At 51.8% G+C, this 24,386-nt stretch overlaps 1 protein-coding gene across 3 annotated transcripts in view; it reads left to right on the top strand.

The window, feature by feature from the left end:
- The window catches only part of SLC38A8 (solute carrier family 38 member 8), a 35,429-nt gene that overhangs the window by 9,286 nt on the left and 1,757 nt on the right, over positions 1-24,386 (top strand). The window contains exons 1-9 of one of the 3 annotated variants that reach the window (XM_081514109.1): positions 9,323-9,482; positions 10,328-10,549; positions 11,076-11,309; positions 11,534-11,675; positions 12,446-12,547; positions 15,893-15,950; positions 21,109-21,223; positions 22,426-22,573; positions 22,962-23,170. In XM_081514109.1, coding sequence (XP_081370235.1) covers positions 10,516-10,549; positions 11,076-11,309; positions 11,534-11,675; positions 12,446-12,547; positions 15,893-15,950; positions 21,109-21,223; positions 22,426-22,573; positions 22,962-23,170 — 1,042 coding nt within the window. In that variant the 5' untranslated portion in view covers positions 9,323-9,482; positions 10,328-10,515. Of the gene's footprint in view, positions 1-9,322; positions 9,483-10,327; positions 10,550-11,075; positions 11,310-11,533; positions 11,676-12,445; positions 12,548-15,892; positions 15,951-21,108; positions 21,224-22,425; positions 22,574-22,961; positions 23,171-24,386 lie in introns of those variants that run through there. The other 2 variants (XM_081514110.1, XM_081514108.1) reach the window with 2 other exon arrangements.

Raw genomic sequence — 24,386 nt, forward strand, 5'->3', positions numbered from 1 at the left:
ATCTTGAGGAACTGCCTATTTGGGAAGAGTTCTGAGGGACTGCTGTGTTGAGAAGGTATCTGAGGTACTGTTGTGTTGGGTAGGATTCTGAGTGCCTCTGTGTTGAGAATAATTTTAGGGGCTGCCATGTTTCTGAGTATTCTCAAAAGCTTCTGTGTTAAGATGATTCTGAGAGGCTGCCTTGTTGAGGACACTGAGGACTTGTAGTGCTCAGAAAGATTCTGTGGGACAGCCGTATTGGAAAGGATCTGAGGAGATGCATTATTGAGAAGGGAAGGATTCTCAAGGCCTGCTGTGTCAGAAGGATACTGAGGGCCTCAGTGTTGAGAAGAATCTTAGGGGCCACCATGTTGGGAAGAATCTTAGTAGGTGCAGTGGTAGAAACGATTCTGAAGGGTGGCCACGTCAAAAGGATTCTAAAGGCTTTTGTGTTGTCAAGAATCTGAGGGGCTGTGGTGTTCAGGAAGATTCTGAGGTAGTGTCATGTTGAGTAAGATTTTGAGGTGCTTCACATTGAGAAGGATTCTGAAGACCTGCTGTGTTGGGAAGAATCTGAGTGGCTGTTGTGTTGAGAATGATTCTGAGGCATGCCATGTTGGTAAGGTTTGTGAGTGGATGCCATGTTGGTGGGAATTCTAAGGTGCTGCTGTGTTGAGAAGGATTCTGAGAATGATCTGAGGAACTGCCATGTTGGGAAGGATTCTTAGAGGCTGCTTTGTTTAGATGGATTCCTACGGGCTGTCATTTTGAGAAAGATTCTAAGGGTTGCTGTGTTGATGAGAATTCTTAGTGGCTTCCATGTTGGGATGGATTCTGATGGTCAGTTGTGTCACAAGAATTCTGAGGGCTTTTGTGTTGAGAAGTATCTTAGGGGCTGCCATGTTGAGGACAATTCAGAAGGGATGGCTTGTGAGATGGATTCTGGTGGCCTTTGTTAGGGGCTGCTGTGTTGAGAAGGATTCTGAGGTGCTACAGTATTGGGAAGGGTTCTGAGGGGCTGTCGTATTGAAAAGATGCTGATTCAAATCCTCCTCCTGAGGAGGATTTGAATGTCTGCAGTTTGGGGAAGGATTCTGAGGGACTGTGATGTTGAGAATTCCCAGCTGCTACCTTGTTGAGAAGTGTTCTGACAGCATGCAGTGCTGAAAAGAATCTTAGGGGCTGTCCTGTTGGGTGGGATTCTGAGGGCCTCTGTGTTGAGAAGAATCTTAGGGGCTGCCTTACTGAGATGGTTCTGAGGGACGTCTGGGTTCAGAACATCTTTTTGAATGGCCACAGCATTGGGAAGGATCCAAGGTGCTGCCATATTGAGATGATTCTGAAATTTGATCCCTGGGTTGGGAAGATCCGGAGAAGGAAATGACAACCCACTCCAGTAGTCCCATAGACAGAGGAACCTGGTGGGGTACAGTCCATGGGTCAGATAGAGTCAGACACGACTGAGTGATTTAACACACTGAGGGACTGCCATATTGAAAATGATTTTGAGGGGCACCTGTATTGAGGATTGTGAATGGTTGCTTTTGGAGAAGGAAGTGAGGGGCTGGCATACTGAAAGGATTCTGTGGGACTGCTGTGTTGGAAAGGATTCTGAGAGCAGCTGTGATGAAAATTATTTTGAAGAACTGTGTGTTGAAGAGGATTCTGAGGTGCTGTCTGTTGAGAAGAATACAAAGGACCTGCAGTGTTTGAAAGGATTCTGAGGGACTGCCGTGCTGGGAGGGTTCTGATGTGCTGCAATTTAGATGGATCCTGAGGGCTATTGTGTGAGAAGGATTAGGGGGCTGTTGTGTTGAGGAGGATCTGGAGGAGGGCTTCTGTGTTTGGAAGGATTCTGGGGGCTTTCTGTGTTGGGAAGGATCTGAGGGGCTGATGGGTTGGGAAAGATTCTGAGGGCCTTGTGTTGAGAAGAAGTTTAGGGGCTGCTGTATTTTGGAGAATTCATGAGAGCTGCCCCATTGAGAAGGATCTGAGGGAGTGCTGTGTTGAGAAGGATTTGAGGGGCTTTTGTATTGGGAAGTATTCTGAGGGATGCCATGTGAGAGGCATTCTGAGGGGCTGCTATGTTGAGAAGAATTTGGGAGGGCTGGCTTGCTGAGGAGGACCTGAGGTGCTGCCTTGTTGAGAAGAATTCTCAGAGCCTGCGGTGTTGAGAAAAATGTTAGCAACTGCAGTTTGGGAAGGATTCTGAGAGGCTGCCATGTCAGGATTTTGAGGGCTTTTGTATTGAGAAGTATTTTAGGGGCTTAGGATCAGAAGGGTTGCATTTGTGAGATGGATTCTGATGGCTTCCATGTTTAGAAGAATCTTAGGGCCTGCTGCATTGAGAAGGATATGAGAAATTGCTGTATTGAGAAGGATTCTGAGGGGTGCTGTGTTTAGATGTATTCTGAGGAGCTGCTGTGTGGAGAAAGATTCTTCGTGCCTCCCTGTGGAGCAGAAACTTAGGGTCTGCCATGTTGAAAAGGGTTTTGAGGGTGTGCATGGTTGAGGAGGATCTGGGCAATGTCGTGTTGAGTAAGTTTTTGAGGTACTTCATATTGAGATTGATTCTCAGAGGCTGCTGAGTTGGAAAGGATCTGAGAGGGCTGTTTCTTTGAGGATCTGAGTGGATTATGTGTTAAGAAGGATCTGTAGGGCTTCTGTGTTAGGAATAATTCTTAGGTGCTGCTCTGTTCAGGATTCTGAGGGGCTTCCATGTTGAGAATTCTGAGGGGCTGTTCTGTGAGATGGATTCAAAGGAAGGACCTCTGTGTTAAGAAGAATCTTGTGAGCTGTCATGTTAAGGAGGATTTGAGGGCTTGTTATTTTTAGAAGGATTCTGAGAAGGTTCAGGGTTGAGGATCTGAGGTAGTGTCATGTTGAGTAATTTTTGAGGTGCTCCATGTTGAGAAGGATTCCAAGGGCAGCTGTATTGGAAAAGATGTGAGGAGTGTTGTGTTAACAATGGTTATGAAAGCGTGCCATGTTTCAAAGTATTTTGAGGGATGTGTGTTGAGCAGCATTCTGAGAAGCTGCTCTTTTGTGGAGGATCTGAGGGACTGCCCTGTTGGGAAGGATCTGAGGGGCAGCCAAGTTGCAAAGGATTATGCCTGCCTGTCCTGTTGAGGATTCTGAGGTGCTACCTTATTGAGAAGAATTCTAAGTGGCTACTGTGTTGGAAGGATGTGAGACGCTGGTGTGTTGGGAAGGATTTTGGGGAGCTACTGGATTGAGAAGTATTCTGTGTGACTGCTGAGTTGAGGATTCTGAGGTGCTGCCAGGTTTCAAAAGATTGTAAGGGGCTGTCGTGTTTAGAAGGATTCTAGGGTCCTCAAAATGTTGACAAGAATCTTGGAGGTAACCAGCCTTTGGAGGATTCTCAGGGCCTGCTGTGTTGAGAAGGATAGGAGGGCTACTGTGTTCAGAAGATCCTGAAAGGCTGCCATGTTGAGGAGGATTCCGAGCTGCTGCCTTGTTGAGAAGTGTTCTGAGGGCCTGCAGTGTACGGAAGGATTCTGAGGGTGCAATGTTGAGAAAGATCTGAAGGGCTACTGTGTTGAGAAGAATTTTGGAGGACCAGTGTATTGAGGAGGATTTGTGGTGCTGCCATATTGAGAAAGTTCTGTGGTGCTGCAGTGTTGGAAGGATTCTGAGGTGCCACAATGTTCACAAGAATTCCAAGGGGCCTCAGTGTTGAATCTTAGAGGCTGCCGTAATTTAGAGGATTCTAAGGGGCTGCCATGTTGAGAAAGATCTGAGAGGCTGCTATGTTCAGAAGGATTCAGAGGGGCTGCCATGTTGAAAATGATTATGAGGGAATGCTGTGTTGAGTAGAATCCTGAGGGGGTGCCATATCAGAAGGATTGTGAGTACCTCCATGTTGAGAAGAATATTAGGATCTACCTTGTTGTGATGGTTCTAAGGGGCTTCTGTGTTCAGAAGGCTGCTGAAGGGCTACAACACTGGAAAAGATCTGTGTTGCTACCATGTTGAAAAGGCTTCTGAGTGGCTGCTGTGTTGAGAAGGATCCTGAAGGGCTGCCATGTTGAGAATTCTGAGTGGCTGATCTTTGGGAAGGAAGTGAGGGGTTGCTGTACTGAGAGGATTCTGAGGGGCTGCTGTGTTGGGAAGGATTCTAAGGGCTTCTATGATGAAAATTATTTTGAAGAGCTGAGATTAAGAGGTTAAGGAGGATTCCGAGGTGCTGCCTTGTTGAGAAGGATACTGAGGGTCTGCAGTGTTTGGAAGGATTTCATGAGACTGCTATGTTGGGAAGGTTCTAAGATGCTGTGGTTTAGATGAGGGCTACTGTGTGAGAAGGATTCTAGGGGCTTTTGTGTTGAGAAGGATTCTGAGGGGCTGCAGGGTTGAGGAGGATCTGAAGCAGTGTCATTCTGAGTAAAATTTTGAGTTGCTCCATGTTAAAAAGATTCCAAGGGCCTGTTGCATTGGGAATGATCTGTGGGCTATTGAGAATGATTCTGAGGCAAGTATGTTGGGAAGGATTGTGAGCAGATGCTGTTAGTAAGAATTCTGAGAGGCTGCTGTGTTGAAAAGGATCTGAGAGTCCACCATGTTGGGAGGGCTGAGTATTTGAGGAGGATCTAAGGTGCTGCCTTGTTGAGGATTCTGAGGACCTGCAGTGTTCAGAAGGACCTGAGGAGCTGCCCCATTGGGAAAACTTCTCAGGGTGTGTAGTATTGAGAAGAAGAATGTTAGCAGCTGTGGTTTGGGAAGGGTTCTGAGGGGCTGCCATTTTGAGGAGGATTTGTAGGACTCCATGTGAGTATGATTCTAGGGGCTCCATGTGGAGAAGAACTGTAGGAACTGCCATGTTGGGAAATATTCTGAGGGCCCATGTGTTGATAAGAATCTTAGGAGGTGCTGTGTTTTGGAGGATTCTCAGGAGTTATAGTGTAGGGAAGGATCTGAGGTGCTGCCATATATGAGAAGATTTTCAGGGACCGGGGTGTTTGTTAAATGGATCCTTGAGAGGCTGCTGAATTGATGAGAGTTTTGAGGAGCAGCTGTTTTGCAAAGGATCTCAGATGCTACCATGCTGAGAAAGATTTATGTGCTGCTGTGTTAGGACAAATTCTGAGACACAGCCTGTTTGGGAAGAGTTTTGAGGGGCTGCCTCGTTGAGAAGGATTCTGTGGTGCTGAGGTGTTGGGAAGGACTCCAAGGGAATTCTTCTGAACTTCTCTGTTCAGAAGAATTTTAGGGGTTGCCATGTTTTGGAGGATTCTCAGAAGCTACTTATTGAGAAGGATCCTGAGGGCCTGTAGTGTTTGAAAGAATTCTGTGGAGCTTCCATATTGTGAAGGATCTGAGTAGATGTGGTGTCGACAAGGATTCTGAATGGGTGTACTGTTGAAAAGGGTCCTGAGAGGGGCTGCCACATTGGGAAGGATTCTCATGGGTTGTCATGTCAGAAGGATTCTGAGGGCCTCAGTGTTGAGAAGAATCTTAGGGGCCACGACGTTGGGAAGAATCTTAGCTGCTGCAGCGGTGGGAATGATTCTGAAGGGCTGCCATGTCAAAAGGATTCTGAGGGCTTTTGAGTTGTGCAGAATTAGAGAGGCTGCGGTGTTGAGGGCTCTTCTGAGGTAGTGTCACGTTGAGTAAGATTTTGAGGTGCTCCCTGTTGAAAACGATTCTGAGGGCCTGCTGTGTTGCAAGGATGTGAAGGGCTGCCGTGTTGAGAAGGTTTTGGGGCTGCTGGACTGAGAAGTATTCTGTGCAGCTGCTGTGTTGAAGATTCTGAGGTTCTGCTGTATTGAGATGATTCTGAGATTCTGCCATGTTTAGAATGATTGTAATGAGCTGCCATGTTCAGAAGGATTCTGAGGGCCTCCGTGTTAAGAGGGCTCTTAGAGGCTGCCATCCTTTAGAGAATTCTAAGAAGGATATGAGCATTGCTTATTCAGAAGATTCTGAAATGCTGCCATGTTGAAAATGATTTTGAAGGGCTACATGTTGAGGATTCTGAGCTGCTGTCTTGTTAAGTGTTCTGAGAGCCTGCAGTGTTGAAAAGAATCTTAGTGGGTGCTGTACTTTGGAGGATTCTCACAGTCTGCCATGTTGAGAAGGATCGGAGGAGCTGCTTTGTTCAAAAGGATTGTGAGGGACTGCCATGTTGAAAATGATTTTGAGGGGCTGAGTGTTGGGAAGGATCCTGAGGGGTTTCCATGTTGGAAAGGCTCTTGAGGAGCTATGTGTTGGAAAGGATTCTGAGGTGCTGGCATGTTGAAAATGATTTTGACAGGTGACTGTGTTGAGGATTCTGAATGGCTGCTCTTAGGGAAGGAAGTGAGGGACTGCTGCATAGAGTAGTTTCTGAGGAGCTGCTGTGATGGGAAGGATTCTGAGGAACTACCTGTTTGGGAAGAGTTCTGAAGGACTGCTGTGTTGAGAAGGATTCTGAGGAGTTATGGTGTTGGGAAGTATTCTGAGGGCCTCTCTGTTGAGAAGAATTTTTAGGGGCTGCTGTGTTTTGGAGGATTCTCAGAAGCTGCTGTGTTGAGAAGATTCTGATGGGCTGCTTTGTTGAAAAGGACACTGAGTGGCTGTAGTATTTGGAAGGATTCTGTGGGCTGCCATATTGGGAAGGATCTGAGGAGATGTGGCATTGAGAAGGATTTTGAGTGGCTGTCCTGTTGAGAAGGATTCTGAAGGACTTCCTCATGGGTTGCTTTGTCAGGAGGATTCTGAGGGCCTCAGTATTGAGAAGAGTTTTAAGGGCTGCCATGTTGGGAAGAATCTTAGCAGCTGCGGTGATGAGAATGATTCTGAAAGGCTGCCATGTCAGGATTCTGAGGGCTTTTGTGGTGTGAAGAATCTGACAGGCTGCTGTATTGAGGAGGATTCTGAGGTAGTGTCATGTTGAGTAAGATTTTAATGTGCTCTCTGTTGTAAATGACTCTGAGAGCCTGCTGCATTGGGAAGGATATGAGTGGCTGTTGTGTTGACAATGATTCTGAGGTATGTTGTGTTGGTAAGCATTCTGAGGTGCTGCTATGTTGAGGATCTGACTGGATTACGTGTTGAGAATGATCTGAGGGGCTGCTAAGTGTTAGAAAGAATTCTTAGGGGCTGCTGTGTTCAGAAGGATTTTGAGGGGCTTCCATTTTAATGAGGATTCTGAGGGGCAGCTGTATAGGGAAAGGATCTGAGGGGTGTTGTATTAAGAAGGCTTCTGATGGCCTTCCAAGTTGCAAAGTATCCTGAGGGATGTGTGTTGAGCAGCATTCTCAGAAGCTGCTCTGTTGTGGAGGATCTGAGGGGCTGCCAAGTTGAGAAGGATTGTACCTGCCTGTTCTGTTGAGAAGGATTCTGAAGTGCTGCATTATTGAGAAGAATTCTGAGTGACTACTGTGTTTAAAAAGATTCTGGGGGCTTCAAAAGGTTGAGAAGAATCTTAGAAGCTGCCATCCTTTGGAAGATTCTCAGGGGCTGCTGTGTTGAAAAGGATAGGAGGGCTGCTATGTTCAGAAGATTTTGAGCAGCTGCCATGTTGAGGAGGATTCTGAGCTGCTACCTTGTTGAGAAGTGTTCTGAGGGCCTCAGTGTTTGGAAGGATTCTGAGGGTGCTGTGTTGAGAAGAATCTGAAGGGCTACTGTATTGAGAAGAGTTTTGGGAGACTACTGTGTGGAGAAGGAATTGGCAGCCCACCCCAGTATTCTTGCCTGAAAAATCCCAAGGACAGAGAAGCCTGGTGGGCTACATCCAAAGGGTCGCAAAGAGTCAAACACGACTGAACGACTAAGCAAAAGCAGCCTGTGTTGAGGAGGATTTGTGGTGCTGCCATACTGAAAAGGATTCTGAGGTGCCGTTGTGTTGGGAAGCATTCTAAGGGGCTACAGTCTTCACGTGGGTTCTACAGGCCTCAGTGTTGAACGGAAACCTAGGGGCTGCCGTACTTCAGAGGATTCTCACTGGCTGCCATGTTGAGAAGGATCTGAGGGCTGCTGTGTTCAGAAGGATTCAGAGGTGCTGCCATGTTAAAAATGATTTTGAGGGGCTGCCATGTTGAGAAGGATACTGAGGGTCTGCAGTGTTTAGAAGCATTCTGTGGGACTGCCGTGTTGGCAGGGTTCTGAGGTGCTGTGGTTTAGATGGATCTTGAGGGCTACCATGTGAGAACAATTATAGAGGCTGTGGTTTTGAGAAAGATCTGGTGGGCTTCTGTGTTCAGAAGGATTCTGAGGGGCTTGAGGGTTAAGGAGGATTCTGAGGTAGTGTCGAATTGAGTAAGATTTTGAGCTGCTCCATGTTGAGAAGGATTCTGAGGGTCTGTTGTGTTGGGAAGGATCTGTGGAGCTTTTGTGTTGAGAATGATTCTGAGGCATGTGTGTTGGGAAGGCTTGTAAGTGGATGCCATGTTGGTAAGCATTTTGAGGGCCTGTAGTTTTGAGGAAGATTCTGAAGGGCTGTTATGTTGGGAAGAATTCTGAGGAGCTACCATGTCCAGAAGCCCTCTGTGTTGAGAAGTATCTTATGGGCTGCCTTGCTTTGAAAGATTTTCAGGGGGTCGCATGTTTGAAAGATTCTGAGATGCTGCTGTGCTGAGGAGGATTCTGAGGGGCTTCCCTGTCAGAAGGATTCTAAGTACCTCAATGTTGAGAAGACTCTTAGGAGCTGTTGTGTTGGGGGGATCTGAGAGCCTGTCTGTTGGGAGAAATCTGGGGCTGCCCTGTGTTGGCGGATTCTCAGAAGCTGCTGAATTGGGAAGGATCTGAGGGGCTGCTGTGTTTAGAAGAATTCTGAGAGGCTGCCAGGTTAGGAAGGATCTGAGGTGCTGGCATGTTAAGGATTTTTGAGAGGCTGGAGTATTTAGATCCTTGAGCAACTGCCGAGTTGATGAGGGTTTTGAGGGGCAGCTGTTTTGCAAAGGATCTCAGATGCCACCATGCTGAGAAGGATCTATGTGCTGCTGTGTTGAGGATTCTGATGAACTGCCTGTTTGGGATGAGTTCTGAGGGGCTACTGTGTGGAGAAGGATTCTGAGGTGCTATAGTGTTGGGAAGGATTCTGAGGGCCTCCATATTGAGAAGAATTTTGGGGGCTGCCAAGTTTTGGAGGATTCTCAGAAGCTGCTGTGTTGAGAAGATTCTGAATGGTTGTCCTGTTGAGAAGGATCCTGAGGGGCTGCCGTATTGGAAAGGATTCTCAAGGCCTGCTGTGTAAGAAGGATTGTGAGAGCCTCAGTGCTGAGAAGAATCTTAGGTGCCGCCATGTTAGGAAGAATCTTAGCAGCTGCAGTGGTGGGAATGATTCTGAAGGCTTTTGTGTTGTCAAGAATCTGAGGGGCTGTGGTGTTCAGGAGGATTCCGAGGTAGTGTCATGTTGAGTAAGATTTTGAGGGGCTCCATGTTGACAAGGATTCTGAGGACCTGCTGTGTTGGGAAGGACCTGAGGGGCTTCCCAACCCCTGCTGTGTTGGGAAGGACCTGAGGGGCTTGTTGTGTTGAGAGTGATTCTGAGGCATGCCATGTTGGTAAGAATTCTGAAGTGCTGCTGTGTTGAGGAGTATCTGCGTGGATTATGAGTTGAGAAGGATCTGAGGGCCTGCTGTGTTGGGAAGGATTCTTAGGGGCTGCTGTGTTTAGATGGATTCTTAGGGATTGCTGTGTTGAGAATTCTGAGTGGCTGCTGTGTCAGAAGGATTCTGAGGGCTCTTGTGTTGAGAAGTATCTTCAGGGCTGCCACTTTAAGAAGCATCAGAAGAGCTGCGTGGTGAGACAGATTCTGATGGCCTCTGTGTTTAAAAGAATCGTAGGGGCTGCTATGTTGCGAAGGATTTGGAGAGGGTTCAGAGTTGAAGTGTATTTGAGGTAGTGTTGTGTTGAGTACGTTTTGGAGGTGGTCCATGTTGAGAAGGATTGTGGGAGCCTGCTGTGTTGGGAAGGGTCTGAGGGGCTGTTTTGCTAAGAATGATTCTGAAGCATGCCATGTTGGTAAGAATTCTGAGGTGCTGCTGTGTTGAGGATGATTCTGAGGGCTGCTATGATGAAAATTATTTTGAAGAGCTGCCGTGTTGAGGAGGATTCTGAGTTGCTGCCTTGTTGAGAAGGATATTAAGAGCCTTCAGTGTTTGGAAGGATTCTGAGGGACTGCCATGTTGGGAAGGTTCTGAGATGTTGTGGCTTAGATGGATCCTGAGGGCTACTGTGTGAGAAGGATTCTAGGGGCTGTTGTGTTGAGAAGGATGTGGGTGGCTTCTGTGTTCAGAAGGATTCTTAAGGGGTGCAGTGTTGAGGCGGGTCTGAGGTAGTGTGGAGTTGAGTAAGATTTTGAGGTTGAGAAGGATTCCTAGGATCTGTCATTTTGGGAAGGTTTCAGGTTCAGGTGGATCCCCTGGAGGGATTAGCACGTTGATGAGGACACAGGCCACCCCTGCTCTGGGCATATCGACTGATGCGAAGACACATCACTTTTGTGCTTCTTGGGTCGATATGTTGGAATGTGTCTTTCTGAAAGCAAGTCCAGGTTTCTTGGATTGAAGGCTCATTGGAGGTCAGGACTCTTTTATGGAGTCGTTGGATTCACCAAGTGGAAATGACCGTAAGTGAGGGTTCTGTGGACACCGAGGAATGGCCTGGAAAGTGAGGGCTCAGGAAGGAGCTGGGTGGCCGAGTCCACAGAGGCGGCTCTCTTGGCCTCAGGAGTCCATCCATACGGATAAGTAGGGCTTGCACCCCAGGCCATGTGGGCCTGTTACTCATGGAGATCTCTGTGCACCTCTGGGTGCGTGCATTCATTCCCTTGGCCTCTCTGGCCAGGAGTGCCTGCCTTCCTCTGAAGAGGGGGGCCTCTGTACCGTGAGCTCAATGTGGAACTATTCCATGTGTCTCTCCAGTAGAAACAAACCATCCTGGTCAAGTGGTCATTTCTTTTGATCACTGTCTTTATTGAGCAAGTGCAGAGAACTAGAAGGGTTACTTTACAGCAGTACCAGTACCCTGTGTGGGCCAGGATCCAGCTCTGGGCACCCCCACCCTGTGCGCTCTGGGGCCACCTCACCCTGGATGCTTCCGGCCTCAAGTCGTCTTGTGTCTCTCCTGGGCTCTCCCCTCCCCCACCTGTCTAGCCCCTCCTATCAGCTCCCAATTCTCCGTCCCAGTTTCTCGGATACCTTTCCCTGAGAGGTTGATGGGGTCTGTGTCCCCACCAACCAGAGTGGGCTGCATGATGCTTGACTGGCAGAGGGACCAGTGCCAGTTCCAGGCCTGGCCTTTAAGAGGACAGCACCTCCCTCCTTTGGCTCAGGGCGCCCAGCTGCTGAGGACTAGTCCTCTGGGGGAGTCTGCTGGCGAGGACAGGGGTATGCTGAGCCCAGATGTCCCCACCAGGCACCCCGGGTGAACACAGCCTTTGAGGCCCCTCCAGCCAGGTACCCCAAGGGCCCGCAGCCTGTGTGGTGTGGAGCACAAGCGGCTAGCTCAGCCCCGCCCTAATTCTCCTCCTCTACTCGGGCCATCTAATAATGGGGTCACCCTGGGGCGGGCTGGAGGGGCTCACTGCCTCTCCTTCCCTCCCTGCCCGCAGTGTGGGACTTCCTCCTGCCTGGTGCCCCACTAGCCCCGCAGCCCTGGTACACTGACCAGCGCTTCACCCTGACGCTGCTCTGCCTGCTGGTCATCCTGCCCCTCTCCGCGCCGCGGGAGATCGGCTTCCAGAAATACACAAGGTATGGGCTGCAGGCCCCTCCTGGGGGTGATGGCTGGGGCTGGGTCCCCACCTCAGCTGGCGTTAGGGGGTGGTTTCTGCCCACCTGGGATAGGGGAGCTGCCAGCATGGTTCTTCCCACTGGGAGAAGAGGAAAGAAATGTTAAATTACGAAAATCATTCGTGTGTATGATAGAAAAGACAGATAAACAGAAAAGAAAATTGCCTGTAATAACAGGGCCTCCATTTTGTTACTTAATGATCGCAGACTTTTTCTGCACCCACACACACATACACAGGCACGGAGACACACACACACACTTTTTTCATTTTACAGTCTGAGGCTCCACATATACTTTTGAAAAAACAAAGTCTGGCAAAAATCTTCACACAAGTGTGCCACCCACCTTTCCCTGTCGTGTAGAGAAGTGGAGCAGAGAAACAGCGGGCAGGACCCCAGAGCCCCCCGGGCGCCCCCAGCCCTCTCCAGCCGGTTGTCCTGCCCGCTGTGTCGTGGCTGCTTGGATGCTGGATCCCAGGGGCTGTGTGGCTATTGCTGGAGAGATGGGGCGCCCATAGTGATCACAGCCTCGAAGGTCCCACTGCTTGGCATGAGGGTGTCCCTGCCTGGAATGCCTTTCCTGCTGTTCCATTGTACAGATAATTGAGGAAGAACTTGCCTGACCCCTTGCCAGTGTGGGCTGAGCTGACACCGAGACCCCACTCTGTATGGCTCCCCAGGCGTTACCTCACCACGGTTGCCCCCTGACGCTGCACTGTCTTATGTGTTAGCATCCTAGGCACCCTGGCCGCCTGCTACCTGGCCCTGGTCATCGTGGTGCAGTACTACCTCAGGCCCCAAGACCTCGCCCATGAGCCCCGCCTGGGGTCCAGGTGAGTCTAGGGGATGGCTTCTGGGGGCTTCTGTGAGGGGCAAGGAACATTACCCACCCTCCATGGTTTGCACAGAGCCCTGGCTCGTCCCATGAAATTCTTCAAGTCTCTGATGCTGTAGAGCTCAGCAAAAGCTCCTTTCCTTATTCAGAACCACTCAGCTGCCGCTGGTGAGGACAGAGTGAGGGACATGGAACTACACAACCTGCCAGCTGGGGGCTCCTGGGCTGTTGCAGATGTGCCCTACAGTGTAGAAGCAGCAGGACCAGCCAGCAAGGTGCAGAGGCCAGTGAGGCCCGAGAGGCCTGAGCGAGGCCGAAAGTGGAGGAATCCTGTAGGGATTTGGAGCTGCAGGGAGGACTTTCATTTTACATGGAAGCCATTTCAGAGTTTTGATCACAGCAGGGCCTTGAAATCAAATCTGGTGGCAGGCCAGCTCCAGGGGCCTGTGACCTGTGACGTCACCCAGGTGCCAGGTCCACCCTTGGTTTAATGCCCTGCTATCACCATCCTGAGATTCTTCATGGCTGCTGAACAAGGGCTGGCATATTCATTTTGCACGTGGTCCCACAAATCGTGTGGCCCCTCCTGGAGGACAGATCGGAGGTGGAGCAGGAGAGAGAAGAGAGTCCGGGGTGACTCTGAGCTTTGAGCAGGGGGACGGAGGGCCATGCTGTTTCCTGGAATGTGTGGGATGGGGAGGAGCATGTGGCTGGGGGAGGGTTTTGGCGGGGACATGTTAGGTGGGAAAGGCTTTGAGATACTAAATAAAGATGTCAGGGAGCTGTCAGACTGGAGTTCAGAGAGGCCCCACCTTGAAGGAGAAATGTCAGCCCAAGAGGTGGCATGTAAGGGCTGTGTGAAAACTGTAACAGCCGGTGGTCCTCCACCTGGTCCTGGGGGCCCGGGAGAGGAATGGCAAGTCGGGAGCACTGTTCACCTCCTGGAGCTGCTTGTTCTACCACAACCTGGGAGGCTGAAAGCAGCAGAAATCCCTCCCCTTGGTTCTGGAAGCTAGAAACCGAATATGAAGGTGTCAGCAGGACTGCACTCCTTCAGGAGGCTCCAGGGAGGGTCCTTCCTGCCCCCTCGGTGTCCTGAGCTGCCAGCCCTCTTTGGTGCTCCTTGGCCTGCAGGCGCTTCACTCCAGCCTCAGCGCCATCCTCACACGGCTCTCCCTGGGTATGTGTTTTCTCTTCCTTTAAGGGTACCAATCATTGGATCAACTCCCAGCCTGCTCCAGTATGACCTCATCTTAATTTAACCAATTATATCTACAAAGACCCTTTTTCCAAATAAAATTTCATTCTGAGATTCCCAATAGATATAAATTTGGGGGGGGGGGTGCGGTCACTATAAACCCAGGACAGATGATGATAGAAGCTGGGTCTCAGAGGTCAGTGAGCAAAATTTCAAGAATTCTAGGGGGTTCACCAGTGAATACTGCTCCTGGGTCACGTGGGACTGAGCCCTGGCACTGGATTTGGCCACAGAGGCCAGTCTTGATATAGCTGAGTCTCGTCAGGGCAGGAGGTGGGGATAAGGCCCAGGTGGATTGGGGTCAGGAGAGAGGTCTTCTGAGGAGGGGAGGAGAGGAATGGGCAGGAGGTGGGGCTCAGCGGCCCCCACACACCCGTACACTGATGGGGTAATCCAACAGAGCAAGAAACCTGGCAGGAGAGGGCCAGATCCACTGCTGATCTGTGGCCTTGAGTCCACTCAGGGGAGGGTCTCGTGCCCTGGAGGTGCATCCTCCAGGGCTGGAACTCAGACAGCATCACCCACAGGAAGAGGAGGGGACAGTGCACGTGGCCCAGAGGATGCAGGCAGGCAGATGGAGCAGCGGAAGCGTGGGCTCTGAGAAGCCGACCGTCTGCTGACAGTGCCGTTGAGGAAGGTCTCAGAAGGTGGGGCTTGGTTGGGGGGCTCCCCAGGCTGCATCCAGAGTTAAGAGTCACCCGGAAACACAGCACAGAAGGGAGATGCCACTGTGCGACCCTCCTGTGGCTGCTGTAACAAGTTACTGCCAAACACGGTGACTCAAAACTGCACAAGCTTATTAACTTTTACTTCTGATGTCAGAAGTCCAGAATGAGTCTCACTGAGCTGAACTCAAGAGGTCAGCTGTGCTGTGTTCTTTCAGGAGGTCTAGACAAGAATCCAGAGAAGGCAATGGCACCCCACTCCAGTACTCTTGCCTGAGAAACCCCATGGATGGAGGAGCCTGGTAGGCTGCAGCCCATGGGGTTGCGGAGAGTCGGACACGACTGAGCGACTTCACTTTCACTTTTCACTGTCATGCACTGGAGGAGGAAATGGCAACCCACTCCAGTATTCTTGCCTGGAGAATCCCAGGGACGGGGGAGCCTGGAGGGCTGCTGTCTATGGGGTCGCACAGAGTCAGACACAACTGACGCGACTAAGCAGCAGCAGCAGCAGACAAGAATCCATCTCCTGGCCTTTCCCGGTTCCTAGGGTGTCTACCTTCCTTGGCTCGTGGCCCCTCCACAGTCTTCACAGCAAGCAAGGTTCCATCTATCTGACCTTGCTTCTGTGGTCACAGCCCCCTCTGGCCACAGCTGGGGAATGTTCTCTGACGACAAGGATCCTTATGATATATGGGGCCTAGATGATCTGGCTTAGATAATCCCATTTCAGAGTCCTGACCTTCATCACACCTGCAGAGTCCCTTGTAGGATATAAGGTCACAAACTCCCAGGTTCCCAGGATTAGGACAGGGACATCTTTGGGGGCCATTCTTCTAGCACAGCCAGAAAACCCTGGTTGTATAGTGGGTGCTATTTATGTACCCCCCCAACTCTGTGTCCCCAAATCTGCTGGGGGCCAGAACCTGGAGCTGCTTGAAAAGGAAGCTGGAGGGCCACCATTCGAGGGCCACTGAGAGGGTTTGACCTCAAGAGTCTGCCCCATGCACCCGTCAGTTCTCTTAGGCCGCTTAGACGGAGGTCAAACCATCCTTGTCCTATTGGGGTCTGTTTGGATGCTGCTTGTGCCCTGCCCACACCCCCCCCTCAGCCCCTAACCTCACTGGGGACAAGCAGCCTCCAAGGAGGCTGGGAGTTCCTCCTAGCCATGTCCTGCCCACGTTCTGCCTGCGTGGAGACTGTCAAGTTGTCAAATGTCGGCACAGATGTACTTAAAAGTGCAGCACTTTACATGGGGCTTCTGCCACCCCTCAACCCCGGAGTGGACGTGGTTATTAAAATCTACGTTAGAGTCATGCTTCGTTATAACTTGTTTGTATTATTTAAAATGCGTCTTCAAATTGAAGGTCGTTTTGAGCTTCACTTTTTGTAACAAATGCTCATTTTCATCTCTTTGCAGTCCCTCTTCATGGACCTCTGTATTTAGTGTCTTCCCCACCATCTGTTTTGGATTTCAGGTAACCTTGGCATCTGTGTTGAGGAGGGCGGCGTTTGCAGGCTGTGGTGACTGCCTGCTCCCTTGGGGGCGAGTGGCCTCCCTGTCGGGGGTGGCGAGGTTTGCGAACGTGTTTCGGGATGAACCAGGCTGTCTCTAGGGGACCTTGCCTATGGATTGGCCTCTGGGCTCAGTGAGCTCTGAATTTCAGTTGAACTTGGGAACTGGCTCCACTGACCACCAACAGCAGCAGCCCATTTGTTGGGTCTGAGGTTGACCGTGGGGGTCCAGGACCTGTGCCCTCTTTGCAAAGTCCTGGTGGCAGTGTCGCCCTGCCTGGGGACCCGGAGCCGCCTTCCTACAGGTGGATTCTGCTGTAGGGGCTGGAGGCTTGCAGGCTAGGAGGGCAGGAAGGTGTGCAGGGGTGGGTGCTGGGCAGGATATATAGAAATTGATAGAATGTCGTGGAGTGAGAGCTTCTGTGTGTGGAATCTATTTGGAGGGGCTTCTGATGCAGCTCTCGGGGACAGGGGGGCAGATTCAGAGATACCCTCTGCCAGGCGCTGATGCCTAAGAGGAGTCTTGAGGAAGGTGTGGGAGGTGGCAGGTGCAGGGAGATGCTTCCACTGGAGATCCACGGAGGGGAGGAGTCCCAGGCTGGAGAGCTGCTAAGGTCTGGTGAGGTGGGTGCTTGGCGAGGGGCTGGAGATGGCTGTAGTGGGGGATCGGGCTCTGCTCCCTGCCTTATGGTCTCTCTTGGGGTTCCCCAGTCTCCCCGCAGGTGGCAGCTGACCCCCTTTTTCCATTGCTTATTTTGGAAAGATTTGCCTCTTCCTAAAGACAACCACCTACCCACCACACTAACAACAAAACCGCCCCACGCAGAAGCATGTTCACAAGGCAGAGGGGCTCAGGACTGACAGTGTCTCAGCTTCCTAGCCCCAGTGTCTTCTCCACTTGCCCATCCATCAGCTCCTCTTTCTGTTCTTCATCTTGTGTCTTCTCTGAGAACCATTTCTTGGGGGAAAAAAATCCTGAAATATTTCCATTTCTCTTTTTTATAAATGAGTTGCTGTATTGCTTCTGGGACTTAGCAAGCCGCTTACAGGATTTCTCACATTTCGTCCTACACACCCAATATTTTGAAAGATGTAAAGCGATGATTTTGCTGTCAACTGTCTGCATGGAGTTTAACCAGCCCTCTGTTGGCTGCCCGAGCACCATATGGTGTAGCGGGCTCGCGCCAGTGGAGGGGAGGGGGCCGCTTTCCAGATGCTTGGAGAAGGTACCCCCCTCACCTTTGCCTCGGCTCTCTCATCTGATTCTCCTAGCAACCAAGGCCTGGGCTGCAGTTTCCAGGGACACAGGATGCAGAGATGGGGAGTTAGGAGAAAGATGTGGATTGTGGGATGGGGGTGGGGCTGAGGACTAGTTGCTGAGGCCAGGGAAGGGGCTGCTAAGATCCAACTGTGGAGTTGGGGATCTGGGGGTGGAGGGGACTAGATGTAGGGGAAGGTGGAAGGGAGGAGGGTGAGGGGTAGGGCAGGGCTGTGCAGGGAAGTGGGGAGTCCCTGTCATCGTTGAGAGTTCTGCCTCAGTTCGACCACACCCCTCCCCACACACTTAGCATTGAGGAGCCTCCTCCCACCTGTGCAGAATCAGAAAGAGGGGCTTGTGGGGAGCAGGGGTTGGGGTGAGGCTTTGCTCCCAGCCACCCTGGCCACATGTTATATTTCTTTGTTTTAATTGAAGCATGATTGATTTACAATATCATGTTAGTTTCAGGTGTACAGCACTATGATTCTGATAACTGAATATATGTATATGTATGTTCTTTTTCAGATTCTCTTCCTTTATAGGTTGTTACAAAATACTGAGTAGAGTTGCCTGTGCTATAAGTAGATCCTTGTGGGTTATCTGTTTTATATATGCTGCTGCTGCTGCTAAGTCGCTTCAGTCGTGTCCGACTCTGTGCGACCCCATAGACGACAGCCCACCAGGCTCCCTCGTCCCTGGGATTCTCCAGGCAAGAACACTGGAGTGGGTTGCCATTTCCTTCTCCGGGGCATGAAAGTGAAAAGTGAAAGTGAAGTCGCTCAGTCGTGTCCGACTCTTAGCGACCCCATGGACTGCAGCCTACCAGGCTCCTCCGTCCATGGGATTTTCCAGGCAAGAGTACTGGAGTGGGGTGCCACTGCCTTCTCCGGTTTTATATATAGCAGTGTGTATATATGTTAGTCCCAAAGTCCTAATTTATCCCCCACCCCCCTTTCCTCTTTGGTAACTATAAGTTTGTTTTCTATGTCTGTGAGTCTGTTTCTGTTTTGGAAATAAGTTCATTTGTATCTCTCTGTTTTTTTTTTTTTTTTTTTTTTAAAGATTCCACATATAAGTGATATCATGATATTTGTCTCTCTTAGTATGATAATCTATAGGTTCATATATGTTGTTGCAAATGGTGTTATTTCATTCCTTTTTATGGCTGTGTAATAGTCCATTGTCTGTCCATATACCACATCTTCTTTATCCATTCCTCTGTCAATGGACACTTAGGTTGCTTCCATGTCTTGGCTGTTGTGAATAGTGCTGCAGTGAACGTTGGGGTGCGTATATCTTTTCAAGTCCCATTCCTCCAGATATGTGCCCAGGAATGGAATTGCTGGATCATATGGTAGCTCTATTCTTAGTTTTTTTAAGGAACCTCCATACTGGGCTCCATAGTGGTTGTACCAGCTTACATTCCCACCAGCAGTGCAGGGGGTTCCTTTGTCTCCACACCCTCTCCAGCATTTGTTATTTGTAGACTTTGAGGATGGCCATTCTGACTGGTGTGAGGTGGTATTCCTCACTGTAGTTTTGATTCGCCTTTCTCTGATAGTTACCATTGTTGAACACCGTTTAATGTGCCGGTTGGCCATCTGTATGGCTTCTTTTCTCTTGTTTCTAAACAGCTCGACAGCTTTGAGATATGACTTACATGGGGTGCAACTCACCCTTAGGTCTTTGGTATGTTCACAGAGTTGTGCAGCCATCACCACAGTCAATTTTAGAACATTTGCTCACCCCCCAAAGAAACTTTAACCTATTAGCCATCGCTCCCCATCTCCACCTTGTCCCCGCCCAGTCCCTGGCAACCAGAATCTTTCTCACTGTCTCTGGACGTGCCTCTTCTGGACGCTGCCTCTAAGTGGAATCGTACAGTAGATAGTCCTCTGTAACTGGCTTCTTCCACTCTGCATGGTGATTTCGAGGATTGTCTGTGTGGTGCGTGTGTCAGGACTGCATCCCTTTTCACGGCTGAGTGATGCTCTGCTGTCTGCCGAGTCCACAGCTTGCTTTCCATGCCTCAGCTGGGGGATGTCTGGGCTGTTTCCACCTCTAACCCACCATGTGATCCTCTGCCCCGCACTCCATCACTTTGTGACTAGTCAGCCTGCTCTCGGTCAGATGCTGTTCTAGATGCTGTCCCAGCAGGGCAGCCCTGCCCTCAGAAGCTTTATTCCCTCAAATAGGACCAAGAGGTACATGACCCAGGAGTCTCGGGACACACAGAGAGGAGGGCAGGGCTCCACCTGGCCACCACCAAGCATCTTTTACCCACGCCTGGGTTCCCGAATGCAGGAGGTGGGGCATTGATGCTAAGTTCCACTACCTGCTGGTCGAGGGTCCTTTTGTATTTTGGGGGGATTTAAGTGCCCACCACCTGGCTCAGCCGGCCTTTAGTGGGCTTCCGTGAGGTCAGGGAGGTCCCTGAGGCTCGCCTGTTGTAGAAGGTGCAGTGGGCTTGCCCTGGGCTACACGCTACCTCTGTAGCTGGAATCAGGAATCCTGTGGCTGAGGTGCCCCAGCCACTCCCAGTGTGTGCTCCGTGAGGGTAGCGGCTGTGGGACTGGTTGAGGGCTACCCCAGACTCACACCGAGGGGACCAGTGAGGGCCTGAGTGTAAAGAGCTGGGCTGGATGCCGGGAGGCCTCATGGGTGGGGCAGAGGGATGGATGATCAAGTAATCCCAGGAGGGCCCTCACCTGTGGGCCAGACTCCACACCGGAGATGAGCGAGGCGAGTGTGTCTGCTGCCACACACCCAATGGACACAGAGCCAACAAGCCCAGCTGTGCTCACGTGGGGACCAGCAGGGGAGGGGCTTTCCTGAAGGATGAGTAGGAGCTGGCTGGACTGGGAGACGCCCCCGGCAGAGCACACAGCACAGGCAAAGGCCCTGAGGCAGTGAAGAGGGACAGCTGTGGGCTGAGCTCGGTAGGTGAAGGGAGCTCTTGAGTGTGATGAGTGGCAGGCCTAGATGGGCATCGTGCTAGTTATGATCAGAAGGGAGTAAGTGAACGTGACGGTGGGAACCCTGTCCCGGGAGCGTGGGAAGTTCCCCAAACCCACAGGGCACATCCAGAAACAGCAGCTCCTCCCTGGCTGCTCAGCAGGGTCTCCCTGGCTGCCCAGGACCTGCCCCGAGAACGTCACATGGTAGGTGGGCTTTCGGCAGTGGTATATGTATTTTACATTGTTTTAAATGTGATATAGTGCTTAGGAGTGTATAAATCATAAGTATGTGTGCTCCCACAATACCATCTCCCCAGTGGGGACATAGAACATCATCAGCCCCCCAGAATGCTCCCTTGGGAGCACCATCCACCCACCCATACCACTACTCTGCCCTCTGTCACCATAAATGAAGGCTGTCAACTGGGTCGACTTTGCCCCCATCCCCCAGAGGACACCTGGCAATGTCTGCAGACACTTTTGACCGTCACGCCTGAAGTGGGGCACTCCTGTCATCTCGTGGGTCAAGGCTGGGGGTCTGGTCCACGTCATACCGTGCACAGCACAGCCCCCAGCATCAACAGTACCAAGATTGAGGACCCCATCCTGGCTTGTTTGACTTGTAACTCTAACTCTATATACGTGGAAACATTCTTCTTTGGCTTCTTTTGCTCCACGTTATAGCCGCAGGGCCTCTGTGACGGGGTATGCAGTTGTGTTTACCCCTTTTCAATACCATGTAGTATTCCACACGTGAATATCTGACGACTTACTTCTCCCTTCTGATAGTTGGTGGGCTTTTGGGTCATTGCTCATATTTTGGGACAGTGAGACTTTTTAGACGGTGCCAGGTGATTCTAGTGCGCAGCTGGCCTGAGTCCTACTGACCCTGCCCCTCTCTTGCAGTGTCACGAAGCTGCCGTGTCCATCTACTGCAGCATGCGCCACCAGAGCCTCGGGCACTGGGCCCTGGTCTCCGTGCTGTCCTTGCTGGCCTGTTGCCTTGTCTACTCGCTGACAGGTAAGGCCCGCCTGGGGTGCCCAGGACCTGGGGGTGGAGCAGTAGGAGAAAAATTTGAATAATATGCGACCTGGGCACAGCGCTAAGTGGTTTGAGCACCTATGCGTCTTTGGTCCCTAACGCCCCTGGGAGAGTCCACGATTCATAGAGGAGGACACTCTACCCAGAGGATTGCCTCGGCTCATCCAGGGTCTCCCAACCTCATGTGGGAAAGCTGAGACAGAAACCCTGGCCGACTGTCTCCCACTGCCTGCCCTTACCCGCCCCATGCCCTCTCCTGCCCGTCTGGAAGGATGACACGAGTGATGCTGTCAGAGTGTTACATCCAGTGTGGTTTACAGGACACCCTCTCGGATACAGTGGGTTTGAACATCCACACACTGGCACGGGAGGGTCTTCAGATGTGGCAGGGTGTGGCTCACAGAAGGGCTGCCACACCCGAGGTCCCAGGGCTCATCCAACCCAGGGCCCAGGCTCAGGCTGACTCCTGGCTGCTTTCCTCCAGCCCGGCAGCTTTCTTTCTTTCATTAGCCTGTCAGAACCTCTGATTCAGGAAGCCCCAGGGCGGCCACACATGTGTCGGGGGCCTGCACATTTGCTGGGTGACCTCTATCTAGCAGGGCTCTGTGGCCCCTGGGTTGGACCCCGTGATTGAGGTTCTCCTCCAGACACTCCAGGGCCAGCAGAATTGTGGGACGGGCAAAAAGCCAAAGCTCAGAGGTGGGGTCTCAGGACAGGGCAGGTGACCCAGAGGCAGTGCTGGATTGTGGGGCAGGGACCTGACCTTTACTGTAATAAGCTGTGTTATTCCAGACAGTTGTTGACACTGGGCCTTGATTTTTCCATCAGGAAAATGGGTACATGGCCAGCTTTTTTCTTGGGGTACTGTGAGAGTGGGGGAACAGGGCATAGAAAGTATTATTTAAAGTGCTTCCAGTGCATCCTGGAACCTCGTATGTGAACGCTGAGCTATTTGGGAGAAAGACAAGGGACAGTCTTGCTCAGCAGGACTTGAAGTTAGAAGAACCGAGGATCCTGTAGGCTGAGGACAGGAAAGCCTAGGGAGGTTCTAGAGCCTTCTGTCAGCTCCTAGGGGAAACCTCCGCAGCGGTGGAGATGCGTGCTGTCAGCGTGTCAGGGCTGAGACGGGGGACTGGCATTTTCCTCACCAGCTTTCCTGGGTTCCCCTGTGGCCCTCGCAGGTGTATATGGCTTCCTGACCTTCGGGACAGACGTGTCTGCTGACATCCTGATGTCCTACCCAGGCAGCGACGGGGTCGTCATCGTCGCCCGGGTCCTTTTCGCCGTGTCCATTGTGACCGCCTACCCCATCGTGCTCTTCCTGGGAAGGTGAGGCCAGCTCGGGGGTGGGACAGGGTTCAGGGTGGGGCACACCGTCCATCAAGAATTGGTATGTGCTGGGCACCACGCCAGCCTATGCGTCGTGGGGATGGTCATTACCTCCCTTTCCTGGAGGAGGAGACGGGGCAGGGGAGTCAGGTGGTTTGCCCAGCGTGGCCCAGCTGGTGTCAGGACTGGAGCCTGGTGCCCTGGCCAGAACTTGACCACCCGGTGAGGCCCCATCCGTCAGCTACTCACATGCGGGGGTCCCTGGGACCGAGGCCCTGGTGTGGAATGGGAGCCCAGCTGGGTGTGCAGGGCAGCTGGGGGACTCTGGGGCACCCAGTGGTGGGCAGGGGTGGGGCTCACATGGGAGCCTGTGGTTTGTGACCTCCAGGTCGGTGATGCAGGACTTCTGGAGGCGGGGCTGCAGTGGGGCGTGTGGGCCACGGGCCCTGGCCGAGCCCTCGGGGCCATGGGTCCGGATGCCGCTGACCGTGCTCTGGGTCACTGCGACACTCGCCATGGCCCTGTTCCTGCCCGACCTCAGTGAGATCATCGGCATCATTGGTGGCATCAGCTCCTTCTTCATCTTCATCTTCCCAGGTGAGGCCCTGGCTCCCCCAGCCGCGGGTCCTTCCTAGCTCCCCGCCATGGGGAGGTCATGTGGAGGTCAGGGTGTAGGGGGCGGGAGCCTGTGTAGGTGGGGTGGCTCCCAGCCCTGTTTACTGAGTCAGGCACAGGGCCAGGGCTCTGCACACCTTCCCTCATTAAACACCTCAACAGCCCTTAATGGACATACGAGGTGGGGTGCTGTTATCAACCCATCCCACAGACAGGAAGACTGAGGCCCTGAGGCCTCTCATGCGGAATAGGTAGCATGTAGCAGGTCTGAGTCAACCTCAGCCACCCTCTCAACGCTGCCACTCACTGTAGGATTTTATCTTATTTAAACGTTTTCAACTACATGAAACTCGTGTGGTTCAAAGGTGCCCCTCAAATACCTTCCTCCTTCCCCCCTAAACCTGGGAGGTGAATACAGTTTCCATGACTGGTGGGTTCCTAGGAAACCTTCCCAGTGTTAGTGAGGATGATGTAAAATTCCTGTCGAATTGGCCTGACCATTATCCTGGCCTGGGAGATGCAGGGTAGCCAAGGCCGGGGCTCCCGGGGGAGGAGAGCATACAGGGGCTGAAACCCCAGACCCGGGCAGCCCCTGACGCTGGAAGGCGGTTTCAGATGGAAGTGGAGTCTGATTCTCTCTGCCTCCCCCCACCCCCATGCCACCCCCAGCCCTGGTCTGGGTCAGATGGGCTCAGGCATGCAGTATCTTAAACACACAAGATGGGCTGGGTGCCCGTGTCCTGGGTGGGGCCTTTTAGCTCCAGCCATTTCCAAGCTGGAAAGGACCAGCTGGGACAGACTTGGGAGCAGGGAGAGATTGCAGGCTCTTTAGGCTGAGCTGTCTGACTTCGAGTCCCAGCAGCACCATTAAAAAAGAGGAAAAAAAAAACAAAACAACAGACAACACAGGCGGCTGTCGGCTGTCAGATGCATCCCAGGTGTCCGTTCCCGACCTGGCCCTGACTCGCACCGTCTCACCAGAGACGAATGTGGCTGTCACTGTTGCTGGAGAGACCCTGGCGCTAGGGTGTGTTGAGCAAGGGCCCCACAGCAGTGCCGTGGGCCATGCGCTCTGCCCTCTCACCAGGGGCAGGGGGAGTCCGTGGAGCTACTGTGGGCAAAGGCCCTGCTGGCCTCTCGGGTCCCTAGGGGCTGCTGGGTGTTGGCTGAGCCCTGTAGAGCTCGGGATTGCTTTGGG

The sequence above is a fragment of the Giraffa tippelskirchi genome, chromosome 7 (assembly GCF_054371585.1).
Source record: "Giraffa tippelskirchi isolate mGirTip1 chromosome 7, T2T-mGirTip1v1.2.pri, whole genome shotgun sequence".
NCBI lineage: Eukaryota > Metazoa > Chordata > Mammalia > Artiodactyla > Giraffidae > Giraffa > Giraffa tippelskirchi.